Here is a 19,932-nt window from a genome sequence, read left to right on the forward strand (position 1 = left end):
CATGGAGAAAAGCAGGTCTAAAACATGACCATAGAGCTAAAACAGAAAATGCACTTAGAAATGGAGCTGCTAGCAGGAAGCCTTACATGTAAATCACATTATATTACACTTGTTTCCCTGAATACTTGCTCGCTTGTATCACGTAAGCTTTCCACTGCAGAGAGAAAGTCTGAAATGTGAAGAGATCAATGTTGGTTCTTCCTGGTATAGGCTTCTGCAGTTTCTGTTGTCTTACCATGAGGTCTGTTATCTGGATAAATCATATACCTTCTATAGCTGCCAGTCATACACAACCGCTATTCCTTCCTTCTCCTCCATACTGAAGCTGGCCCATCAATCCCACTAGTGTGATTGTGTTTTCTAACATTGCATTGTAGCCTATTGAATGGCCCTCATTCACCTTAAAGGGAGTTTGTCATCAGAACCCAGCATATAAACCAAACCCCAGAGATAGGTTACGGTCACCTGACTCAAATAGTCTTTGTTCCTTGGAATTGTTACTCCTATTGCTGAGATATCACCATTGTTATCAATATGCGAATGAGCTCTTTGGAGCAATGAGGGCCTTGTCATTTACCTCTTTGGAGCAACGACAATGCCATTGTTGCAAGAGTACATTTGACTATGGAGGAAACCAGCAGTATCTCTGCAACACAAGCACCGAATCATAAGGAGTAAACACTGTTTGATTCAGGTAACCCTATCTTTATACAGGGATGGGCTGATATGATGAGTTCTGGTGACAGACTCTCTTTAAAGGGTTTTTCTGGGATTATGGTATTGGTTGTAGTGGCCTCTTCACTATTTATCAACCACAGCACCATCTATTGCATACCTTAGTGGTTGCCCTTGCTATTGTAGCTCAGACCCATTTATTTGACTTTGGGACTGAGCTGGAGCATGATCACGTGACCAATGGACATGATGTCTCTGGCCTGAGAAGACAAAGTGGAACTCAATATCATAATCCTGGAAAATCCCTTTAATGAGCCACCGTGTAATGCACCCAGCTATAGGACAGTCATATCTAGTTTTCTTATTTATAATGGTGTACTGTTGCAGAGGATTGGTTTTGTGAATGTTATGTCCATTTTTGCCATAACCTTGCTGAATATGTTTTTTTGCTATATTATTAGTTCCATTGTTCTCTCCAGACCTTGAAGAGCTATAGCTTGTCAAGGTCCAAGCTTACACAGTATCTCATGCTTGAAATAGACTAAATGGTAATAATTTGTAACAATGTCAGTGGAAAGAAATGTGATTAAAAGGGTTGTCTGATGTAGAAAATTCATTTTCATATACCCTATGATACAATTTGGATTTAAAGGCGTTCTCTACGTTCCTAACAAATTTCAGGACATGTAATGACACAACAAATTGCAATGCTCTTCATGGTTTCCTTTAGCTCCCCCGCTGGTGCCCATGGCTATCAATGCATATACAGAACCATGTATATTGAATATATTGAAGCATAGTGTACTTTTTATGTAACAGTCAATGCTACAATACAGATAAAGCCTTAAAGGGATTCTACCATTAAAATCGATTTTTTTTTTTTGTTCCTAACACGTAGGAATAGCCTTAAAAAAGGTTACTCGTCCCCTACCTTTAGAAGTCTTCATCGCACCGCCATTCAGTATAAATCCTGGTTTTCTCCGGTATGCAAATGAGTTCTCTCGCAGCACTGGGGGCAGTCTTCAGCGCTCAAACAGCACTGGGGGCGTCCCCAAAGCTGCGAGAGAACTCTCCAGCACCGCCTCCATCTTCTTCAGGAACGGGTCTTCTTCCGGGGGTTGGCTTCAAACTTCTAGACCTTGGGCCTAGGGCAAAGCCGACTGTGCATGCCCGCCAGCCACAAGAAAATGGCCGCTTACACAGTATTGTAAGTGGCCATGATCTTGTGGCTGGCAGGCATGTGCAGAAGCCTAGAAGTTTGAAGCCACCGCCGGAAGAAGACGCAAAGAAGACCTGTTCCTGAAGAAGATGGAGGCAGCGCTGGAGAGTTGTCTCGCAGCTGTTTGAGTGCTGGGGCCTGTCCCCAATGCTGTGAGAGAACTCATTTTCATACTGGAGAAAACCGGGATTTCTACAGAATGGCAGCGCTGAGAAGACATCTAAAGGTAGGAGACGAATAGCCTTTCTTAAGGCTATCCCTACATGTAAGGGACAAAAAAATTTAATTTTGGGGTATCATGGTGGCTCAGTGGTTAGCACTGCAGCCTTGCAGTGCTGGAGTCCTGGGTTCATATCCCACCAGGAACAACATCTGAAAGGCGTTTGTATGTTCTCCCCGTGTTTGTGTGGACTTCCTCCCATTCTACAAAGACATACTGATAGGTTAAAAAAATGTACATTGTGATCCCCAGGCTCGGACTGGCCCACCGGTGTACCGGGGAATCCCCCGGTGGGCCCCCGAGCCCTGACTTAAAGTTTTGATTTTTACCAAGTTTTGATTTTTACTGGCCAACCGGGCACCTGGCCAATGCATCTGCCTCCACACACAGGGGCCCCCATTAGCTGATGCTGAAGAAGTACACATCGGAGGACAACGTGTCTTTCTTCAGCATCAGCTAATGGCTTCTCCCTTCACTTACCTGCAGCTGCTGTCCTGTGAGATCTCCCCTGCTGCACACACGCACTTCCTCCCCCCTCCCCCTCCTCCTCACACTGAGTCCTGTTACATCGCAGCGTGTGGGGAGGACAGGGAGCCGACTGCTGCTGGAATAGGTGAGTAAACTCTTTGTAAAATCTGTATGTTTAATATGTATATATGTACATTTGTGTAAAGTATGTGTCTTGTATACTGTGTGAGTACTGTATGTTTGTATACAGGTATGTGTGAGTATATACTGTATGCTATAATAATGTGTATGTATATATGTGTGTGTGTATATATAGTATTCATACAAGTATATATATGACTTATATGGTATATGAATGTATATAAATGTATATGTGCTATAGTATTGTATGTGTATATTGTATTGTATATGTGTGAGTATATATGGTATATGTATAAGGCCTTGTTCACATCTGCGTTCGGTGATCTGTTTGGGGAGTCTGCATGGGAACCCCCTTCCCCCCGAACGGATTACCAAACGCATTAGCAAGCGGTGTGCAGTGAAAGTACGCGGACCGCATAGACTATAATGGGGTCCGTGTGATTTCCACGCGGTGTCCGCATGAGTCATGTGGACAGGAAAGTAGATTGTAAAGTACTTTTCTGTCCGCATGTTGTATGCAGACACCGCACGGAAAGCACATGGACCCCATTATAGTCTATGTGTGCTTTCACTGCATACCACTTGCTAATGCGTTCGGTAGTCTGTTTGGGAGGGTCCCCATGCGGACTCCCCGAATACATTACTGAACGCAGATGTGAACCAGGCCTGAGTGTGTAGGTATATAGTGAGTGCAATCCCATCCACACATTGCAGAAAAACACACACGGCGGACACACTGCAATTTCCAAAACTGTTGCGGTTTTGGAAATCGCAGCATGTCACTTATATCTACAGAAACACCTGCAGTTTCACTATAGGTATAAGGCTAAGTTCACACGGGGTTTTTTGGTCCGGAACCTGAGGCAGAGGCCGCCTCAGGTTCCAGACCAAAAATCGGGTAGCCGCGACTGGATGCACCGGCATCCAGTCACGCACTCTGCTCCAGATTAGGCCCAATAAATGGGAATCGCGAGGCGAAACGACCTGAAGAATGAGCACCACGCTTCTTTTTCTGGGAGCTGGAACAAACCGGCTCCCGGAAAAAAAAGAACTGACCGGCTCCCATTGATTTCAATGGGAGCCATCTCTTTGGTCAGGATTTTGAGGCAGATACGGCCTCAAAATCTTGACCAAAAATCCCCGCGTGAACTTACCCTAAAGGAAACAAAGTCCTCAGAGGAAACCTCTGCGGAGTTTCTGCAATAAGCGCTGCAGGAAAAACTGATGTGTTGCCGCCGGGGTTTTTCCTGCAGCGCTTTTTGCTTTGTCTTGCTACATGGGGCTTTAGGCTGACGCTAGGTTCACACTAGCGTTCGGCAGTCCGTTCTCAGCTTTCCGTCTTCTGCATGTAGAAGACAGAAAGCTGTCAGACCGGGTGCGGCGGTGTGCGTTTTATGCTCTCCGCCGCAAAACCGTTTAACCGCTAAGGACAGATGAGTATTCTTTTTTTATTTATTTGTTTTTTTATTTTACACCTCCCTCCCACCACATGAGTTGCTCCAATTCCTGGACAACCACTTTAAAGGATTTATCCATCTTTCTAATATTGATGGTCTGTCCTTAGGATAGGCCATCAATATTACATCTGCGATGATACAACAGCCAGGACCTCTGCAGATCAGCTTTTCCAGGACACTTCAGCTACGGGTAATGGTAACATTTCTAGGAGCCATGCTGTTCACTTGCCATACAGGCTGTAGCAGTAGGGATATGTAGTGCACATGGTATAGTGCGTGAGTAGCATGGCTCCCAACATGTTATTACCTTTAACCGCCCTGTCTCGGTACCGCTGATCTGCAGGGTCCTGGCGGTGGGCCCCTAGAAACAATTCCACTGGTGGGCCCTAGACATCCCAGTCCGACCCTGGTGATCCCTATAAGGGGCTCACAATGTACATGAAAATAAATAATTTGATTTTAATGGTAGAATCCCTTTAAACAGCCTCCATTTTCTTTAGGAGTGATTATTGTCCAGTCCATTTCTCCTATTACATTTAACCTCTCGAGCTTCCATTAATCTGCACTGTTGCGATTTCAGTGGATTTGCTGCTTCCGCCCAATTTATATTTTTGTGTTTGTTTTACTAATCCTTTTCCCCGCAGTATCTATATATTTTTTTTTATTCCCTGAATCACAAATTTCTGCTTGTCAGATTTACTCTAGGGAGTAATACAGCGAGGGTAACGTGGGTCTAGAAATCCGTTCTTCCCGGCACTGGCTCAACCAAATCCTCTTAGTGTGGCTCTCCTAAGGATTACCAGTGCTTATAGGCTCAGAGCTTGCTCTCAGAATCATACTCTGCACTCAGAACCACTGTGAGGTGAAATCCAGGGTTTGGTACATGCCAGGCAGCCATTCTGTATACAGAAGCAGCCAGAATGACTTCACTATAGAGAAATACCTTCAGGAAAACCGTCATTGCCTTACATTTTCATGTTGGCTTAAATCGAAACGTGCCCCGCATATAATAAATCCATAGGACAGGCATGGATGTGACTGAAACATCTACAGTCTCTTGTCTGCTCTCTATTAATCCTTTCTGTCTAGAGATGCTACCAGGAAAGTATCTGAAGGATCTGACAGACTGCGTTACAGACAGGGCGGCCATTTTGAATTTTCCCATGTAGGGATGGAAAAGAGCACACAGTTATATCTAATACTAACCTCACATATATAATGGATGCTGTAAGCCAGTGGTCAACTGAGGCCCAATTGACATCTGCGCATGGGTGTCCTTTCAAGGAGTCCACTCTCTCCCTCCCACAAACAGAAACCTAATCCGGATAAAAAAAGTGGTTACCCATAATGGGGTCCGTTTGGTCTCTGCTCAGTTTCCGCACGAAAAATGTGAAGAGGAAAGTGCTGATCATGCGGAAACGGGAACAGAATGGCGTGAAAACAGATGTGAACTAGGCCGTAGAAGCTACATGCAGGCTCTATAGCCATTCAGTGGTCCCCAATAGAGATGAGCGAACACTGTTCGAATCAGCCGATCCGAACAGCACGCACCCATAGAAATGAATGGAAGCACCTGTGACGCCGGCCGGCTGCCGGCAAAGTGTACGTGCCAGGTGCTTCCATTCATTTCTATGGGTGCATGCTGTTCGGATCGGCTGATCCGAACAGTGTTCGCTCATCTCTAGTCCCCAACCATCTGCAGCACACGTGGCGGAGAGAAGAGGAGTGGTACATAGCACGGAGCAGAGATGGACAAGTACTGTGTAGCCATTCCTGAGTCCCCGATATATCTGGTGAATATGGACCTTTGACATCAGTTTTCCACCCTAGAAAGAAGTAGATGAGTAGGCGAGGTGCATTCTCCATACAAATAGCTCTCTCTATTGTAGTGTTTAGGACAGAGGTAGGGAATCTTCAGCTCTCCAGCTGCTGTGAAACTACAACTCCTAACATGCTCCATTCACTTCCATGGGAGTTCCAAGAACAGCAGAGTAAGTATGCATGCTGGGAGTTGTAGTTTTGCAACAGCTGGAGAGCCGAACGTTCCCTACCCCTGTTCTAGGAGGTGTGACATGTCTCTTTAATGGAGAGAACTGCACGCATACATGGTTTCCCCCTGTCCACAGTGCTGCCGGCTGGAATAGAGGACCCCTGATGGGAGTTCTGATATTGGAGCTGAACTTATCAGACATATGATATATACATTTGATATGCCGTCAGTATATCAGATAATACTACTACTTTTCACAGTTTTTATTGGTTCAGTATTACAGTGTGGCCTTTGGACTAGAAAACCAAACACAGTAGATTGGTAAATTCTGCAGGTTTATTTAGATCTGTGAGACTGTGCTTTGTCTTGGAGCTCATAGGTCAGCAGAAACTGCCTGCAAGCAGTACAATAACTCTCGGAGAAGAACTATTTCCCGGCTTTCATTTCAGTGTTTACCTGCTGCCCAGGTGATATTTTGTGTTTGTGTACATTTAAGAACACCTCCTTATTTATCAGCCGGATGCAGGCATGGCACACGCTGAGCAATGCTAAATACTAATACGTGCCAGGTATTACCCGCAGCATGATGCTGGGATCTATTAGCTAAAGTTTATAACTAGTAATGCAGAAAAATCTGCTCCAAAGTGTTAGGTGACAGTGCAGTATGGCTGAGCACAACAATAGGCCAATAAGGCTGGTCTTACACGGCTGTAATGGAAGTCCACAAATGGTCCGCAATTGAGGGTTTTCAATGGCGGACACATTATATTCAATGCGGCCTCTTACACCACTGGATATTTACTCCGTGGTGTGCCGGGCCACAACCGAGGTCTGAGATTTGCATAGCAGGTCCGTAATGGCGGTGAATTGTGGCACTGCACGGACTCGCCCATAGAACGCCAATAGAACAGTTCACGGGCGTCTGAGGTGTCTATGTTGGTGATCAGCAGCTTGAGGACCGTAAAGTCATTACAGCCGTATAAGACCGGCCTAAAGACCAGTAATATCTGCAAAAATGGCGGCACAAGAGACAAGCCAGTTCTTTGGAGCAGCCTCTGAAATCCTTTCAGGACATTTGCTCCTAACGTAGGACACATTTTCCTAAATTTTTACATATTTAATAAGTAGTTCTCCCTTTTGTCATCTCATGAATATTAAGTAAGTAATGTGCAACCACAAGAAATTTCTAATTTTTCACTATTTATTGTGTATGTGAGTGGGATAAAGAGGACTCTTACTGTATCACTAGGAGTCCGGTCAGGATTTACTCTGCTTTTTGCTTAGATTTCCTGCTCCAAATCATGTAATCCTATATATTACAGAGCTCAGCTTCTTTTCCTATAGTCATATCATATTTTGGATTCTATAATAAGTATGATTTAAACTAACTATAGACACAAGATTTTCTTTACCCTTCCTAACAACAAAATCTTAACAATGTTATATAAAGTGTCAGGGTCTGGGGTTGCTAGGTGGGGTGGCATAGACACACAAGTCCAGTTTCCTTTAGTCCAAAACAAAGGTAGAGTTTATTTTCACTCGAAAAGGTAGTGCAGGAACAAAAGGAAACAATACAAAAATTAATACCTGCCTGGCTAGGCTCTAACTAAACATAGAATAGGTTACCTCACCTAGAATAACAGAAATCCAAAAGTCAGTAGAATCATTCAGGACACAGATCCAAGAATATGACCTCTCTGTTTGTTCTGCAGCCAAGCTCTGCCAAAGTGTTGCTGCTGGAGCTGGCTTCTTAAGCCTCCTTAACGAGGAGACTCTCTGCAGCTGATTCGCTGCCGGAACATCCCCAAAGTGTGGACTGGAGGGGGGTGGAATGACAGGTCCCACTGCCAACCTACCTGCCATTCCTAAAAATCCAGCCCAGTAGCCGGAACCTTGAAATAACACTCAGCAGACAGAATTATCTGCTGAGAACCAGTCTTTCTGAAGTTTTCTCATCTCACCCACCTGAGTAGTCTGGGTGAGATGTACACCCCCTCCATTATCTGACCGGCCATCGGCTTACAATAGTCACTGCCCTTCTCGTCAGACATTACTTCTTAAGTAATCTAGATAGACTAGGTTTTTCTCTACCCATTACAGTCAATGGGAGCTGCTAAGAATTTGACATTAGTGGGGACTTACTGATTATCCCCAACATGGGGAGACTCCAGGATTTAACAGGTTTATTTCAATCTGATCCTTTTGATTTTCCTGAATTGAGTGACATTAGAGATATATGGTAGGCTGTGCTCTCCCTATTGAAAGAAAATGGCCTCTGAAAAGCGTTTGCCTCTCTATGTCCAACTTTAGTCATGTGCTCAAATATAAGGGAATACAGATATAATGCCCAAACATAACCAGAAAGTATTACCTTTATTTGTACAGCCAGTATGTTTTCTCAGTACACAAGAGTGCTATACCATGAAACCTGGGCTGTACTTTGCCTTCCTCTGTGTGATAAAAGTCCAGGACTCTTCACACTACCTGGTCCCTGTCACATGCTGTTTGATTTGGCTTTCCTACAAGATGTTCAAGTGTACAGATATTTACACACAAAACGGAACTGCTGATCAGACAGTCCATGCCAGCGCTGTTCTAATTTGGGTGGAAAACAGTAAAACAAACAGGTTAAGAGTATTATCCCGGATAATAAGTCTCCAGCTGTCCTCTTATAGTATGTGAAATTTGTTTTGCTGTTTCTTAAGCTGGCTATATACTTTGCTGTCACCCACACATTTGCCAAAACCTATACCTTACAGCCAGGGGTATAACTTGAGGGGGTGCAGAGGGTGCAGTCGCAGCGGGGCCCAGGAGCCTTAGGGGGCCCATAAGCTCTGTCATCAGTATTGAGATTACAGCTTCCATCTGGTCCATAAATCAAGGAGACCCACAGATTACTCCAACCACACTAAGGTGGATTAAACTCCTTCAGTCCCGTAACCATCACTATTAAGAATTCACTGTAAGGATGAGGTAGGGGCCCCGGACAAAAGACTGCACCTGGGCCCACAAGACTTTAGCTACGCCAATGCTTACAGCCCCCTCCCCATACACATATATGTTCAAGGAGAAGTTGGGCAAACTAAGTGACAACCAGTTTGGGTGCCATTATATACTGGATCACACGTTCTCTATAACAAACCTGCTTAGTTATGTAATAATATAGGACATTGAAGTATAAGACATGAAGAAAGGGGTAACAACACAAATAAAAATGGGGTCCTTTCTGGTATTTCTTGATACCACCACACTCCTGTATGCCAAGAACAGTAGGATTGGGGGCTTGTTTACCCCTAATTCCTCTTTATGTGACTGGATCCATGTGCATGTTCTTAACACCCATTGGATATAAATGATTACAATAGAAAAAGAAAAAGTCACAGCCTGTGCTTATTTGTAATAAACATGAATTCTGATAAATCACTCTTACGGTTCTGATGTGGGAGGTACCGCAGTTAGATGGACCTGAGTGCTCGGAAAGTCTCGTCCGGCTCAGACAGGAGATGTAGCAAAAAAGGTGAAGATCCAGCACACCGTTTCCATTTACTTGTGTCCCACCGGAATCTGCACTCAGACCTAGATGTATACACATGGTCACATGGTTTTTAATTGAAGAATGATTTTTGCAAATAAAGTATGAATTTTTAAACTACAAGCAAATGGAAATGGTGTGCTGGATCTTCACCTTTTTTTGCGATATAAATGATTAGGCCAACCTAGACTGGGCTCCCTCTCACCAGGGGCCCATAGCAGTTCCAGAGTGTATACACCATTGACATAAGAATAGGGAATGTATCATTAATTCTGTGCAGGAGTATAAAAGAGCTGGAGACAACTTGTGAGCAGATGCAGTACATAGATTATCAGATAGCATTCCTAGAAATCCTCACAACATCCTATCATTGTATTGCACTTGCCTCTTATGTTGTATGTGCTTATTCTTTAGCATTGTTACATTGTATGTGCTTATTCTTTAGAACTGTTACAATATATGTGCTTATTATTTAGTACTGTTACATTGTATGTTTTTATTCCTTTACATTGTATGTGCTTATTCTTTAGCACTTTTACATTGTATATTTTTGTTCCTTTACATTCTGTTTATTCCTTAGCACTGTTACATTGTTTGTGCTTATTCTTTTACACTGTTACATTGTAGGTGCTTATTCTTTAGCACTGTTACATTCATTGTATGTGCTTATTATTTAGTACTGTTACATTGTATGTGCTTGTTATTTAGTACTGTTACATTGAATGTATTTATTCTATAGCACTGTTACATTGTATGTGCTTATTCTTTAGCACTGTTACATTGTATGTGCTTATTATTTAGTACTGTTACATTGTATGTCACTCTCACCAGAAAACGGTAAACTAACTGGATACTAAACTAGGGTAAAATATAACTTTTATTAGGGATATTAAAATATAAACTTTAAAATATTTTCTTAAAGGCTTCCCACATTGGACAAATGAGGATATAAATGTGACAGCTAGGAATGGGTTAAAGTTGCTAAACCCAGATGGAGTATACAGATGACAACCTCCCCTCTGGGATAACAAACTACCCCCACGATGTCTATCCCCTCCGTTTTGTTATCCCAGAGGGGAGGTTGTCATCTAAATACTCCATCTGGGTTTAGCAACTTTAACCCATTCCTAGCTGTCACATTTATATCCTCATTTGTCCAATGTGGGAAGCCTTTAAGGAAATATTTTAAAGTTTATATTTTAATATCCCTAATAAAAGTTATATTTTACCCTAGTTTAGTATCCAGTTAGTTTACCGTTTTCTGGTGAGTGTGATTAGTAACGGTAGTGGACCTCTGTGATAGTGTTTAAGACCACTTAGTGGTTTTGGTCCGGGGATATCTAACCCCATTTGTCTTTGATTAAAATGGCAGGTTTCCTGTCAGAGACAGACTTGACATCTAAATGGTTGGAGGAGTCAAACAATGTTTTCTCTGATAGGGAGTTCACTCAAACAGAACAGTTCAGCAATCTCAAAGATACATTTAAACACCTAACCAAGACCTATAGAGACTATGTCAAGATATGGTGGGAGGTACAGGGTCTTAGTAAATATCTTGAAAATAAGATCGTACCTAGGGGTCTAAGGAACACAGTACAACCATCAGCCAAAATTAGATCTCCGGTTTTCTGTGCAAAGTGGGAACAAGAAATCACAGACTCTTCATTGAGACTAATAGCTCTCATTATTGAGGAGGAGAAATTGGTTTTACACAAGAGTTCTGAAACATTAAGGGAGGCAATTGAGAAAGCAAAAGCCTTCTCCTCTGACCCAGACTTTAGCAAAAAAGAGAGGGAGTTACAGAATAATATCGAAAAATTTACGTATTTCATTAAGCAAAGAAAACACATGCAGTTCCAAAGAGACCTTACTGAATTTAAGGAGAATCGTGCATATGTGAACTTAACTAGAAATACTGCTACCAATGAGTTGTCTTCATCCGAATATGACACCTCGGATAATGAGAATCCCTCTGTCAGATTCAAGGAAAGGAATGTGAGAGGGAGAGGGAGGACAATGGGAGGGCCACCTCGGGGAAGGGGCCGTCCCACAAAAAGGAATGAGGCAAACAGCACAGAAGGCACTAACTCCAATAAGGGTCAGGGAAATACGGGGGTTTTTTTATCTCAAGGGCCCCCGATTTCACACTATCTATTGAGGGGCCGCACAGAGACACAGGAGCAATACATTTGGATATAAGAACATGTACTAGTGACACCGTATCTGTTACTAATGATGATATGTTGAATGAACGTGATGACAGAATGCAAATTATTAATCTGTCATCGCGCAACATTTCTGAAACAGAGACATCAGTATTATCAAAAGGTCTCTCATTTGTCCCATCCACACGTCTAGACCTATTTACCTGGGTCAAGGACATTTCGTTGTTCACTAGGAAACTGAGGTGGACAAAGTTTATGTCGCTAATAGAACAAAGACATTTACAAGAGGGGGGACTGACCAACAGAGAAATGAGAGATCTGGAAGTCTTGGAGGGTCTTTTTGATGAGAGTGAGGGCATTTCAGGCCCAGGTCCATTCACAGATTTACATATTAGGAGCACAGCCACACCACCACCCTGTGAAACCTCCGCCATTGATATTTTTGAAAAAATGGCTATTAGATCCCTGACGGAAGCAGCCTCAAAAATGAAAGGCAGGAGTCATTCCTAGCTGTCACATTTATATCCTCATTTGTCCAATGTGGGAAGCCTTTAAGAAAATATTTTAAAGTTTATATTTTAATATCCCTAATAAAAGTTATATTTTACCCTAGTTTAGTATCCAGTTAGTTTACCGTTTTCTGGTGAGTGTGATTAGTAACGGTAGTGGACCTCTGTGATAGTGTTACATTGTATGTGCTTATTCTTTAGCACTGTTACATTGTATATTTTTGTTCCTTTACATTCTGTTTATTCTTTAGCACTGTTACATTGTATGTGCTTATTTTATAGCACTGTTATGTTGTATGTGCTTATTGTTTAGCACTGTTACATAGTATGTGCTTTTTGTTTAGTACTGTTACATTGTATGTCCATATAGTCTATGAAATTCATTTCTATTCTGAAGCTGCTTTCTACGTGTTCATTTGCAAAACTATTAAAGACACTGCTAAAAGCCTAGAAATGTCAGAACATGGAGCGAGGCCGCCGGACTGCGGGGTATGTCATTAAGCAGGGTTGTCTTCACATTCCTATAAACCTGCAGAACATCTCTAATGAACTTCGAGTTGAATGGGTTTATTCCACCCAAGGACAGGCTGTGGTAGGCAGCTGTCACCAGAGGTTCTGCTCTGATATAGTCACGCTCTGTTAATTCCTGTATAGTGCATTCTGGGTAATTGAATGTGAGCACTGCACAGGGCATGGGCAGAGTCTGCATGCTAAAGCAGACACCACCTATAGTCATATCAGTTATTTACTTATCTAATTGGCTTGCCTGTCTGCTGTGGTCAAGCTCTTCTATAGTTTAACCCTTTCCTAGACAGAAAATAGCACCAATGAGGAAATCATTTAGAACAGACGACACGAGTGGTCATGTAAGCATTGTATGATTAAAAATAGACATGATACACTACAAAATAAATATATTTACATACAGAAAATGACTATTGTAGAGCAAAATAAATGTGTGTGCATATAAATATCAAGCTTTTGTCCAGTTCAACAAACGATTGAGGTGTCCTATAGTGCAATACAATTGGTGCTACTGATATATGATGTCAACCAAATTTCTAGTCCTGTGGTTTAGTTTGGCGTATTGTAATCTTAACTTTGTGTTCACGCGATACCATACACTTATCATGTGCCAATTTCTTCCTTTACAGGTCCATGTGAGCTGCTTCCAGTTCCAAATCTGAGCTGAACAAACCACCTCAAGATCTGGTGTCTTGGGGTTGGTTACCCTATGCACATCGATGGTACCATGGCCAGTCCGCACGATCCATTGAGTTGGTCATCTTCTCCAAATCTTATTGTTGATACAATACGGGAAGATAAGGAGTACATAGTGGGATATGGTGATCACACCACATCTGGTCACCATCAGTCTCAAGAGACTCAGGAGAAGTGTGATAACTTAGAAACTGCCAACAGCCCGGTCACTGCAGCTGTCCTGACCTCCATCAGTGAGGACTCGAGAGATCAGTTTGAGAACAGCGTCTTGCAACTGAGGGACCAAGATGAAGTCGAAAATATTGCACCTCAAGGCAGCAGCCACTCAGGAGACGGAGGCAGTAATAGTGGTACTGAAGACATCAAGATACATTTTAGTCGCTCTGGGAGTGGAAATGGAGGATTCTTGGAGGGACTCTTTGGCTGTCTGCGGCCTGTATGGAATATGATAGGCAAAGCTTATTCTACGGATTATAAACTGCAACAGCAAGGTAAGATAGAAATGCAATGAAAAAAATATTACGTTGTTTTAGAAAATGGACAATTTCTATCGAAAACACGTGGTGCAGTCGACCATTTTGTATGTGATATACCCATAGTGCACATCATATACATATCAATTGTTCTGTATAATGAAACCCTATACAGAGCACTCTGCTTTGAAGCTGTGAATTACAGCTCAGTATATACAGAGCTGTAATATGGATCCCACAGACTGCTACCGTGTTTCCCCGAAAATAAGACAGTGTCTTATATTAAATTTTGGTCCCAAAAATATGCTATGTCTTATTTTCAGGGGATGTTTTATTTTATTTTTGTGTGCTGCTGCCACCACTGCGCTACGCTTAGATGTGCTTGCTGCGCAAAGACATTATGAAGAAAAACCATTGCAGCCAGCTGTGTGCGGTGCTCCGTGTGCACAGGAAAGCCGGCTGCTGTGATACCATACGTTGTATCCACTGTTCCTGCTGCTGTGGGATGAGCTGGGAGAGTGGACCCCCCTTACCGCATACGATGCTTAGTGTATGTACAGCAGGCATCTCCCAGCTCATCCTACAGCAGCAGGAACAGTGGATACAACGTATCGCAATGGCATCAGCTGCCGGCATACCTGTGCACACGGAACATCGCGCACAGTGTTCAGCCGGCTGCAATGTTTTTCTTCATACAATCTGTACGCAGAAAGATTATTATTATTGGGGGATGTCTTACTTTCGGGGAGTGCCTTATATTAGGCAATTCAACAAAACCTCTGCTATGTCTTACTTTCGGGGTATGACTTATTTTCGGGCCTCCTAATGTTTCTTTATGTGCCTCCAATTCTATGTGACTTTTTTTTTCTCAGTTTTGCTTCATTTTACAAGCCATATAAGGATTGGTTCACACTAGCGCTTGTATTCCGTATGCAAGGAGTCCGAATGGAGACCCCCCAAACGGAATACCAACGCTAATGCAAGCGCTGTGCAGATAAGAACACGGAGCCCATAGACTACAATGGGCTCCGTGTGCTTGCCGCGCACTGCCCGCACAATTCATTCGTTCGGGCAGTGCGCGGCAAGCACACGGAGCCCATTATAGTCTATGGGCTCCATGTGCTTTGCAAGCACATCGCTTGCAATTGCGATTGCATTCCGTCCGGGGGGGTCTCCATGCGGACTCCTTGTGGACGGAATACAAGCGCTAGTGTGAACCAATCCTTAAAGAGGCTTCTAGGAGCAAATATGATGATGATGGTGGTTGCATGGACGCCAAGTCCTGCCTTATACAAGTCACAATTTAGGGATAATGCAAACTTGTAGAAATGAAGGACATCCCATAGCTTCATTTAGGACATACAGAAAAATTGAAATCCAAATAGCTTAGATGTTTTGAGCATGTAACATTCACTTATTTATCTGTTGGGTCCTGAGATGTCAGAATCTGCTGACATGCCACTTCGAAGACTTTCCAAAGAGCTGTACAGATCTTGTGGCTCTGATGAGAACGGATTAAGGGAACGTTGCAGCTGTATTATAATTCACTCCAAATGTTTGCGGCCAAAATAAATAGAGAAACAAATATTGATGTCAGCATCTGCTCGATCTATAACACTCGGCAGCGCATCAGCAAAATACCAAAATAAATGCCCATTGTGGCACAAATCTCTGTATTTTTCTGGTCTGGGAGATGCATTGAAGTTTCTCCATCTTTCCTGATGTCGCCGAGCAGATGGCTAACCCCCTCCCCTCCACTGACTATTGTCTGCAGCAGCAGGACATGGATTATAGTACTTATTGTTTACTAGTGAGTGAAGAGCTTGTGTGTCAGTCTGTGTCCATGTCTTCTAGTCATGTGGAGGGCAAGGCGAGGCTGGAAAGGTGGGAGTGGGGTCTAGGACACAGAATATATTATATATTCTACTGTCAAGGGGATTCTGCCTGCAATGACAGACTTGTGGGTGTTTATCATTGGAGAAGGGGTGAATATATAGTTAGCAGCTGTTTGTTACTCCCTAGACAGTAGCAACATTAAATATCTCTGCACTACACGGTATAGTGCCTATTATTCTGCATGCTAGATGCCCTTCTGTTCCCCAGGTTCAACATAATTATGGAAGAGGATAATTAAAAATAACAAATAATTAAGACATTAAGTGGTCGTCTCACTAGGACAACCTCTTTCCATATGTCCTATAAGGAGTGCAAATGCTAGTCTTCCCCGCAATGTTATCACCTCTCCATACTGAAGCATTCAGGACACAATTTTTGCCAGAAAGGGAAGACTATTCTTATGTAGTAACAAAATAAACATCTTAGGGAGCAAACTGTGGCACCTCAACTACATTACATTGTCCTCGGCCATTTACTTGGAGTCAGCACCTGGGGCTGCTCACCTACATTGATGGACCAATGGCCCAAGCTGTGTCTCCTCACTACAGGAGTTGACTTGGTGCCCAACCAAAGCCCTACTGGCACTGGGGTCACCAGATTTCCTCATCCTTGTTGGTTGAAGCGCCGTGATTCTTCCTTACATAAGTTCCAATGTAACATATATTCTTATGACGTAGTAAATACATTCAGTGAAACTAAAACTATGGGGGAGGGCAGTTAACTCAGAAATTTTATTAGCTATTCCCTCCCCTTATTTTTTATACCCCTAAGGCACCACCTGATCACTCTGACCTATCACCTCTCTGTAACCCCTTTCTCCCAAATTAACCTTCATTCTAAGCAAACATCCCCACTTGTTGCCTGACTTGACTCTTTTCATCTGCATCTTACTAAGACCCTACAGAAATACCCTGTCCCACATTATAGCCCCAAAATCTCTATCACCTCCATTCTGGGAAGTCACAATGGTTCTGTTCTTCTGTGTACTAGAACTGAAGTCTACACCAGTCAGAAAATGTCATAGATTTCAGGTGTAAGTCATGCCAGCTTTCAAAGCAAATTTGTCAGGCCAGGGCATCGCCATTTTGCCCAATTTGATCTCTGGCTTGCTCCATTCATATTCATAAAAAGTGAGCAACATGGTGGCTCAGTGGTTAGCACTGCAACCTTGCAATGCTGGAGTCCTAGGTTCAAATCCTGCCAAGAACAATAACTGCAAGGAGTTTGTATGTTCTCCCTGTGTTTGCATGGCTTTCCTCCCATACTGATGTAGATTATGAACCACATATGGGGCTCACAATCTACATTAAAAAAAAGTGGTGAGCAGACTATGTGCCACAACCATTCCCATCTATGCTGTTTCCTAGCATAAAGGGAATAGTAAACTCATTCCATAGTCATTCCGTTTTACAAGTATTTTATTACATATAAACAATTATAATAAAACAGTAGGTGACGTTTCCTACATAGGGGGAAAGGGCAAATAAAAGAACAAGAGCATATCCAACAGATAAAGAAATGACTTCTTAATATCCTGTCTATAAAAGGTGTGAATTGTATCCAGAGCTGTGGAGCTGCTAGGCCAAACCACCGACTCCGATTCCTCTATTTTTCCTCAGGCTGCCTCTGACTCCTCCTCAGGCTCCTTCATACATGGCAGCCAGGGTCAGTCACAAGCAGTAAAGATCCTCTAATTTATTAAAAACCTAGTGACTATACATCTTATTAATTATGCCACTTTAATAATTGTATAATATAATTAAAAATCATCATCATCATTGTATTTTTAAGCCTGAGTCATCTGGTAGTTGTTTTTCGACTTCAACTCTACCCAAAAGTGGTCTTGACTTCAACTACAGCCCTAATTGTAAGATCTAAGATATATGTGGTAAAATGTCATAGAGGTGAGATCCTTGATAGCTGTGTATAAAGCAGCAATGGCACCATCTTCTATACAATATCATAGTGTGCTTAGATACTACAGTAGATTCATGAAAATAACTAATAAATAGCAACATGATCAGATACAATTCATTTAAATCAACAAGGCCCGGTTCACATCTACGTTTTTGGTATTCCGTCTCGGAAGTCCTCTTGGGGACCCCCCCCCAAACGCATTGACAAGCGGTGAGCAATGAAAGCACACGGACCCCATAGACTATAATAAGGTCCGTGTGTTTTCCATGCGATGTCCGCACAAGTCATCCGGAGACGATAGTAGTTCATGAACTACTTTTCTCTCCGCATGTTCCACTAGTCAATGCGTTTAGTATTCCGTTTGGGGATCCCATGACCAAGCAGAAGACAAGGATTCCAATAGAACGGAATACCTAATGCTATAATATATGTATTCTTACTGCCGAGCATATACATTTTGCTATATATATATATATATATATATATATATATATATATATAGCTGACAATATGTAACGTCCTGTATAATGTACACTTAAGTACCTTTGATCTTTTGGTTATTTCTTAGACACTTGGGAGGTGCCATTCGAGGAGATTTCGGAGCTGCAGTGGCTGGGCAGTGGGGCACAAGGAGCCGTTTTCCTGGGGAAGTTTCGAGGAGAAGAAGTTGCAATCAAGAAAGTGAGAGAACAAAAAGAGACTGATATTAAGCACCTGAGGAAGTTGAAGCACCCCAACATCATTGCTTTCAAGTATGTACCGTGATTACTGCCCATTACATGACTCATCCATATACCTTTTAAATCCTGTGAATGAATCATCTATAATAATCCTTTTTGGGCTAATGCCTTGCTTGTAAGAATTATGGTTAGGAAAAATACAGATTGTCACCATAAAACGTATTTATTGCAGAAGAAATCTGAAAATGGTCATCCAATTTTACCTTCATTCTTACAGTTTTCGTAGCAGAGAGCTTTGATTTATAATGACCTTGTAAAAACCTTACTTTTCACTTGTCCGTAACAAGGCCGGACTTCCTTCAAAATATATTCCATTATTTATTATGCTTACTTATATAGCGCCATCATATTCTGCAGCGCTTTACAGATATTGTCAGTCACTGCCCCATATAGGGCTCACAATCTACATTCCCTATCAGTATGTCTTTGATGTATGGGGAAACCGGAGTACCCAGAGGAAACCCATGCAAAAACGGGGAGAACATACAAACTCCTTGCAGATGTTGCCCTTGGCAGGATTTGAACCTAGGACTCCAGCGCAGCAAAGCTGCAGTGCTAACCACTGAGCCATGGTTACTTTGAAGTAGGTCTTAAGAAAATCTTAACACCTCCTTTTCTAAATGAGGACCCACTGGCAGTCGGTGGAGTCTCACCCAACAAAGTTCTTCTGTCTTGATATATGGGGTCTTTATGGGACATTGCCTTAAAGGGGTTGTCCAGTTAACTTTTAAATCAGCTGGGGGCATTGTAAAAACTAAAAAAAATTCATACTCACCTGTTCCCAATGCTCTGGTGTCCACTCAGCGCCTTCCGATCCTTCTGCTGAACAGGTCTTTTCCATAGTTTCACTGAAGCTGGTGATTGGACTTGGCATCAGGGACAGGTGAGTATGAATTTTTTGAATTTTATTCACTGCCCCCAGTTGATTTAAAAATTAAAATGGTTGTCCAATTTTGCCTAGACAACCCCTTTAAGGGATTATCATTCTCCTTGACAGTACAACAGAAGAGCACTGGGCCTCTGGTATAATGACAAATTCAGGCACAAAGTAGGGAAGTTATAAATAATTCTTTTATTGGTTCTGGTTCTCACCTGCAGAAACCACACGGACCCCATTTCAGTCTATGGGGTACACGGGTTTCCTTAGGTAACTGCCCTTTAATGCGTATAGGTTTCCATTCGGGGGAGGGGTCTCCAAGTGAAAACCGAACACAGTTGTTCGTCACATTCAACGTTCCTTTCGAGGCAGCATCGCACTTGTATACCTTTTTATAGTTAGATTTTATTATCTTTTTATGACATTGTTTTG

At 42.4% G+C, this 19,932-nt stretch overlaps 1 protein-coding gene across 2 annotated transcripts in view; it reads left to right on the forward strand.

The window, feature by feature from the left end:
- The window catches only part of MAP3K13 (mitogen-activated protein kinase kinase kinase 13), a 58,553-nt gene that overhangs the window by 11,793 nt on the left and 26,828 nt on the right, over positions 1–19,932 (forward strand). For both annotated transcript variants that reach the window (XM_075285057.1, XM_075285058.1), the window contains exons 2-3: positions 13,531–14,088; positions 18,452–18,635. In XM_075285057.1, coding sequence (XP_075141158.1) covers positions 13,611–14,088; positions 18,452–18,635 — 662 coding nt within the window. In that variant the 5' untranslated portion in view covers positions 13,531–13,610. The remainder of the gene's footprint in view (positions 1–13,530; positions 14,089–18,451; positions 18,636–19,932) is intronic.

The sequence above is a fragment of the Leptodactylus fuscus genome, chromosome 8, assembly GCF_031893055.1.
Source record: "Leptodactylus fuscus isolate aLepFus1 chromosome 8, aLepFus1.hap2, whole genome shotgun sequence".
Taxonomy (NCBI): domain Eukaryota; kingdom Metazoa; phylum Chordata; class Amphibia; order Anura; family Leptodactylidae; genus Leptodactylus; species Leptodactylus fuscus.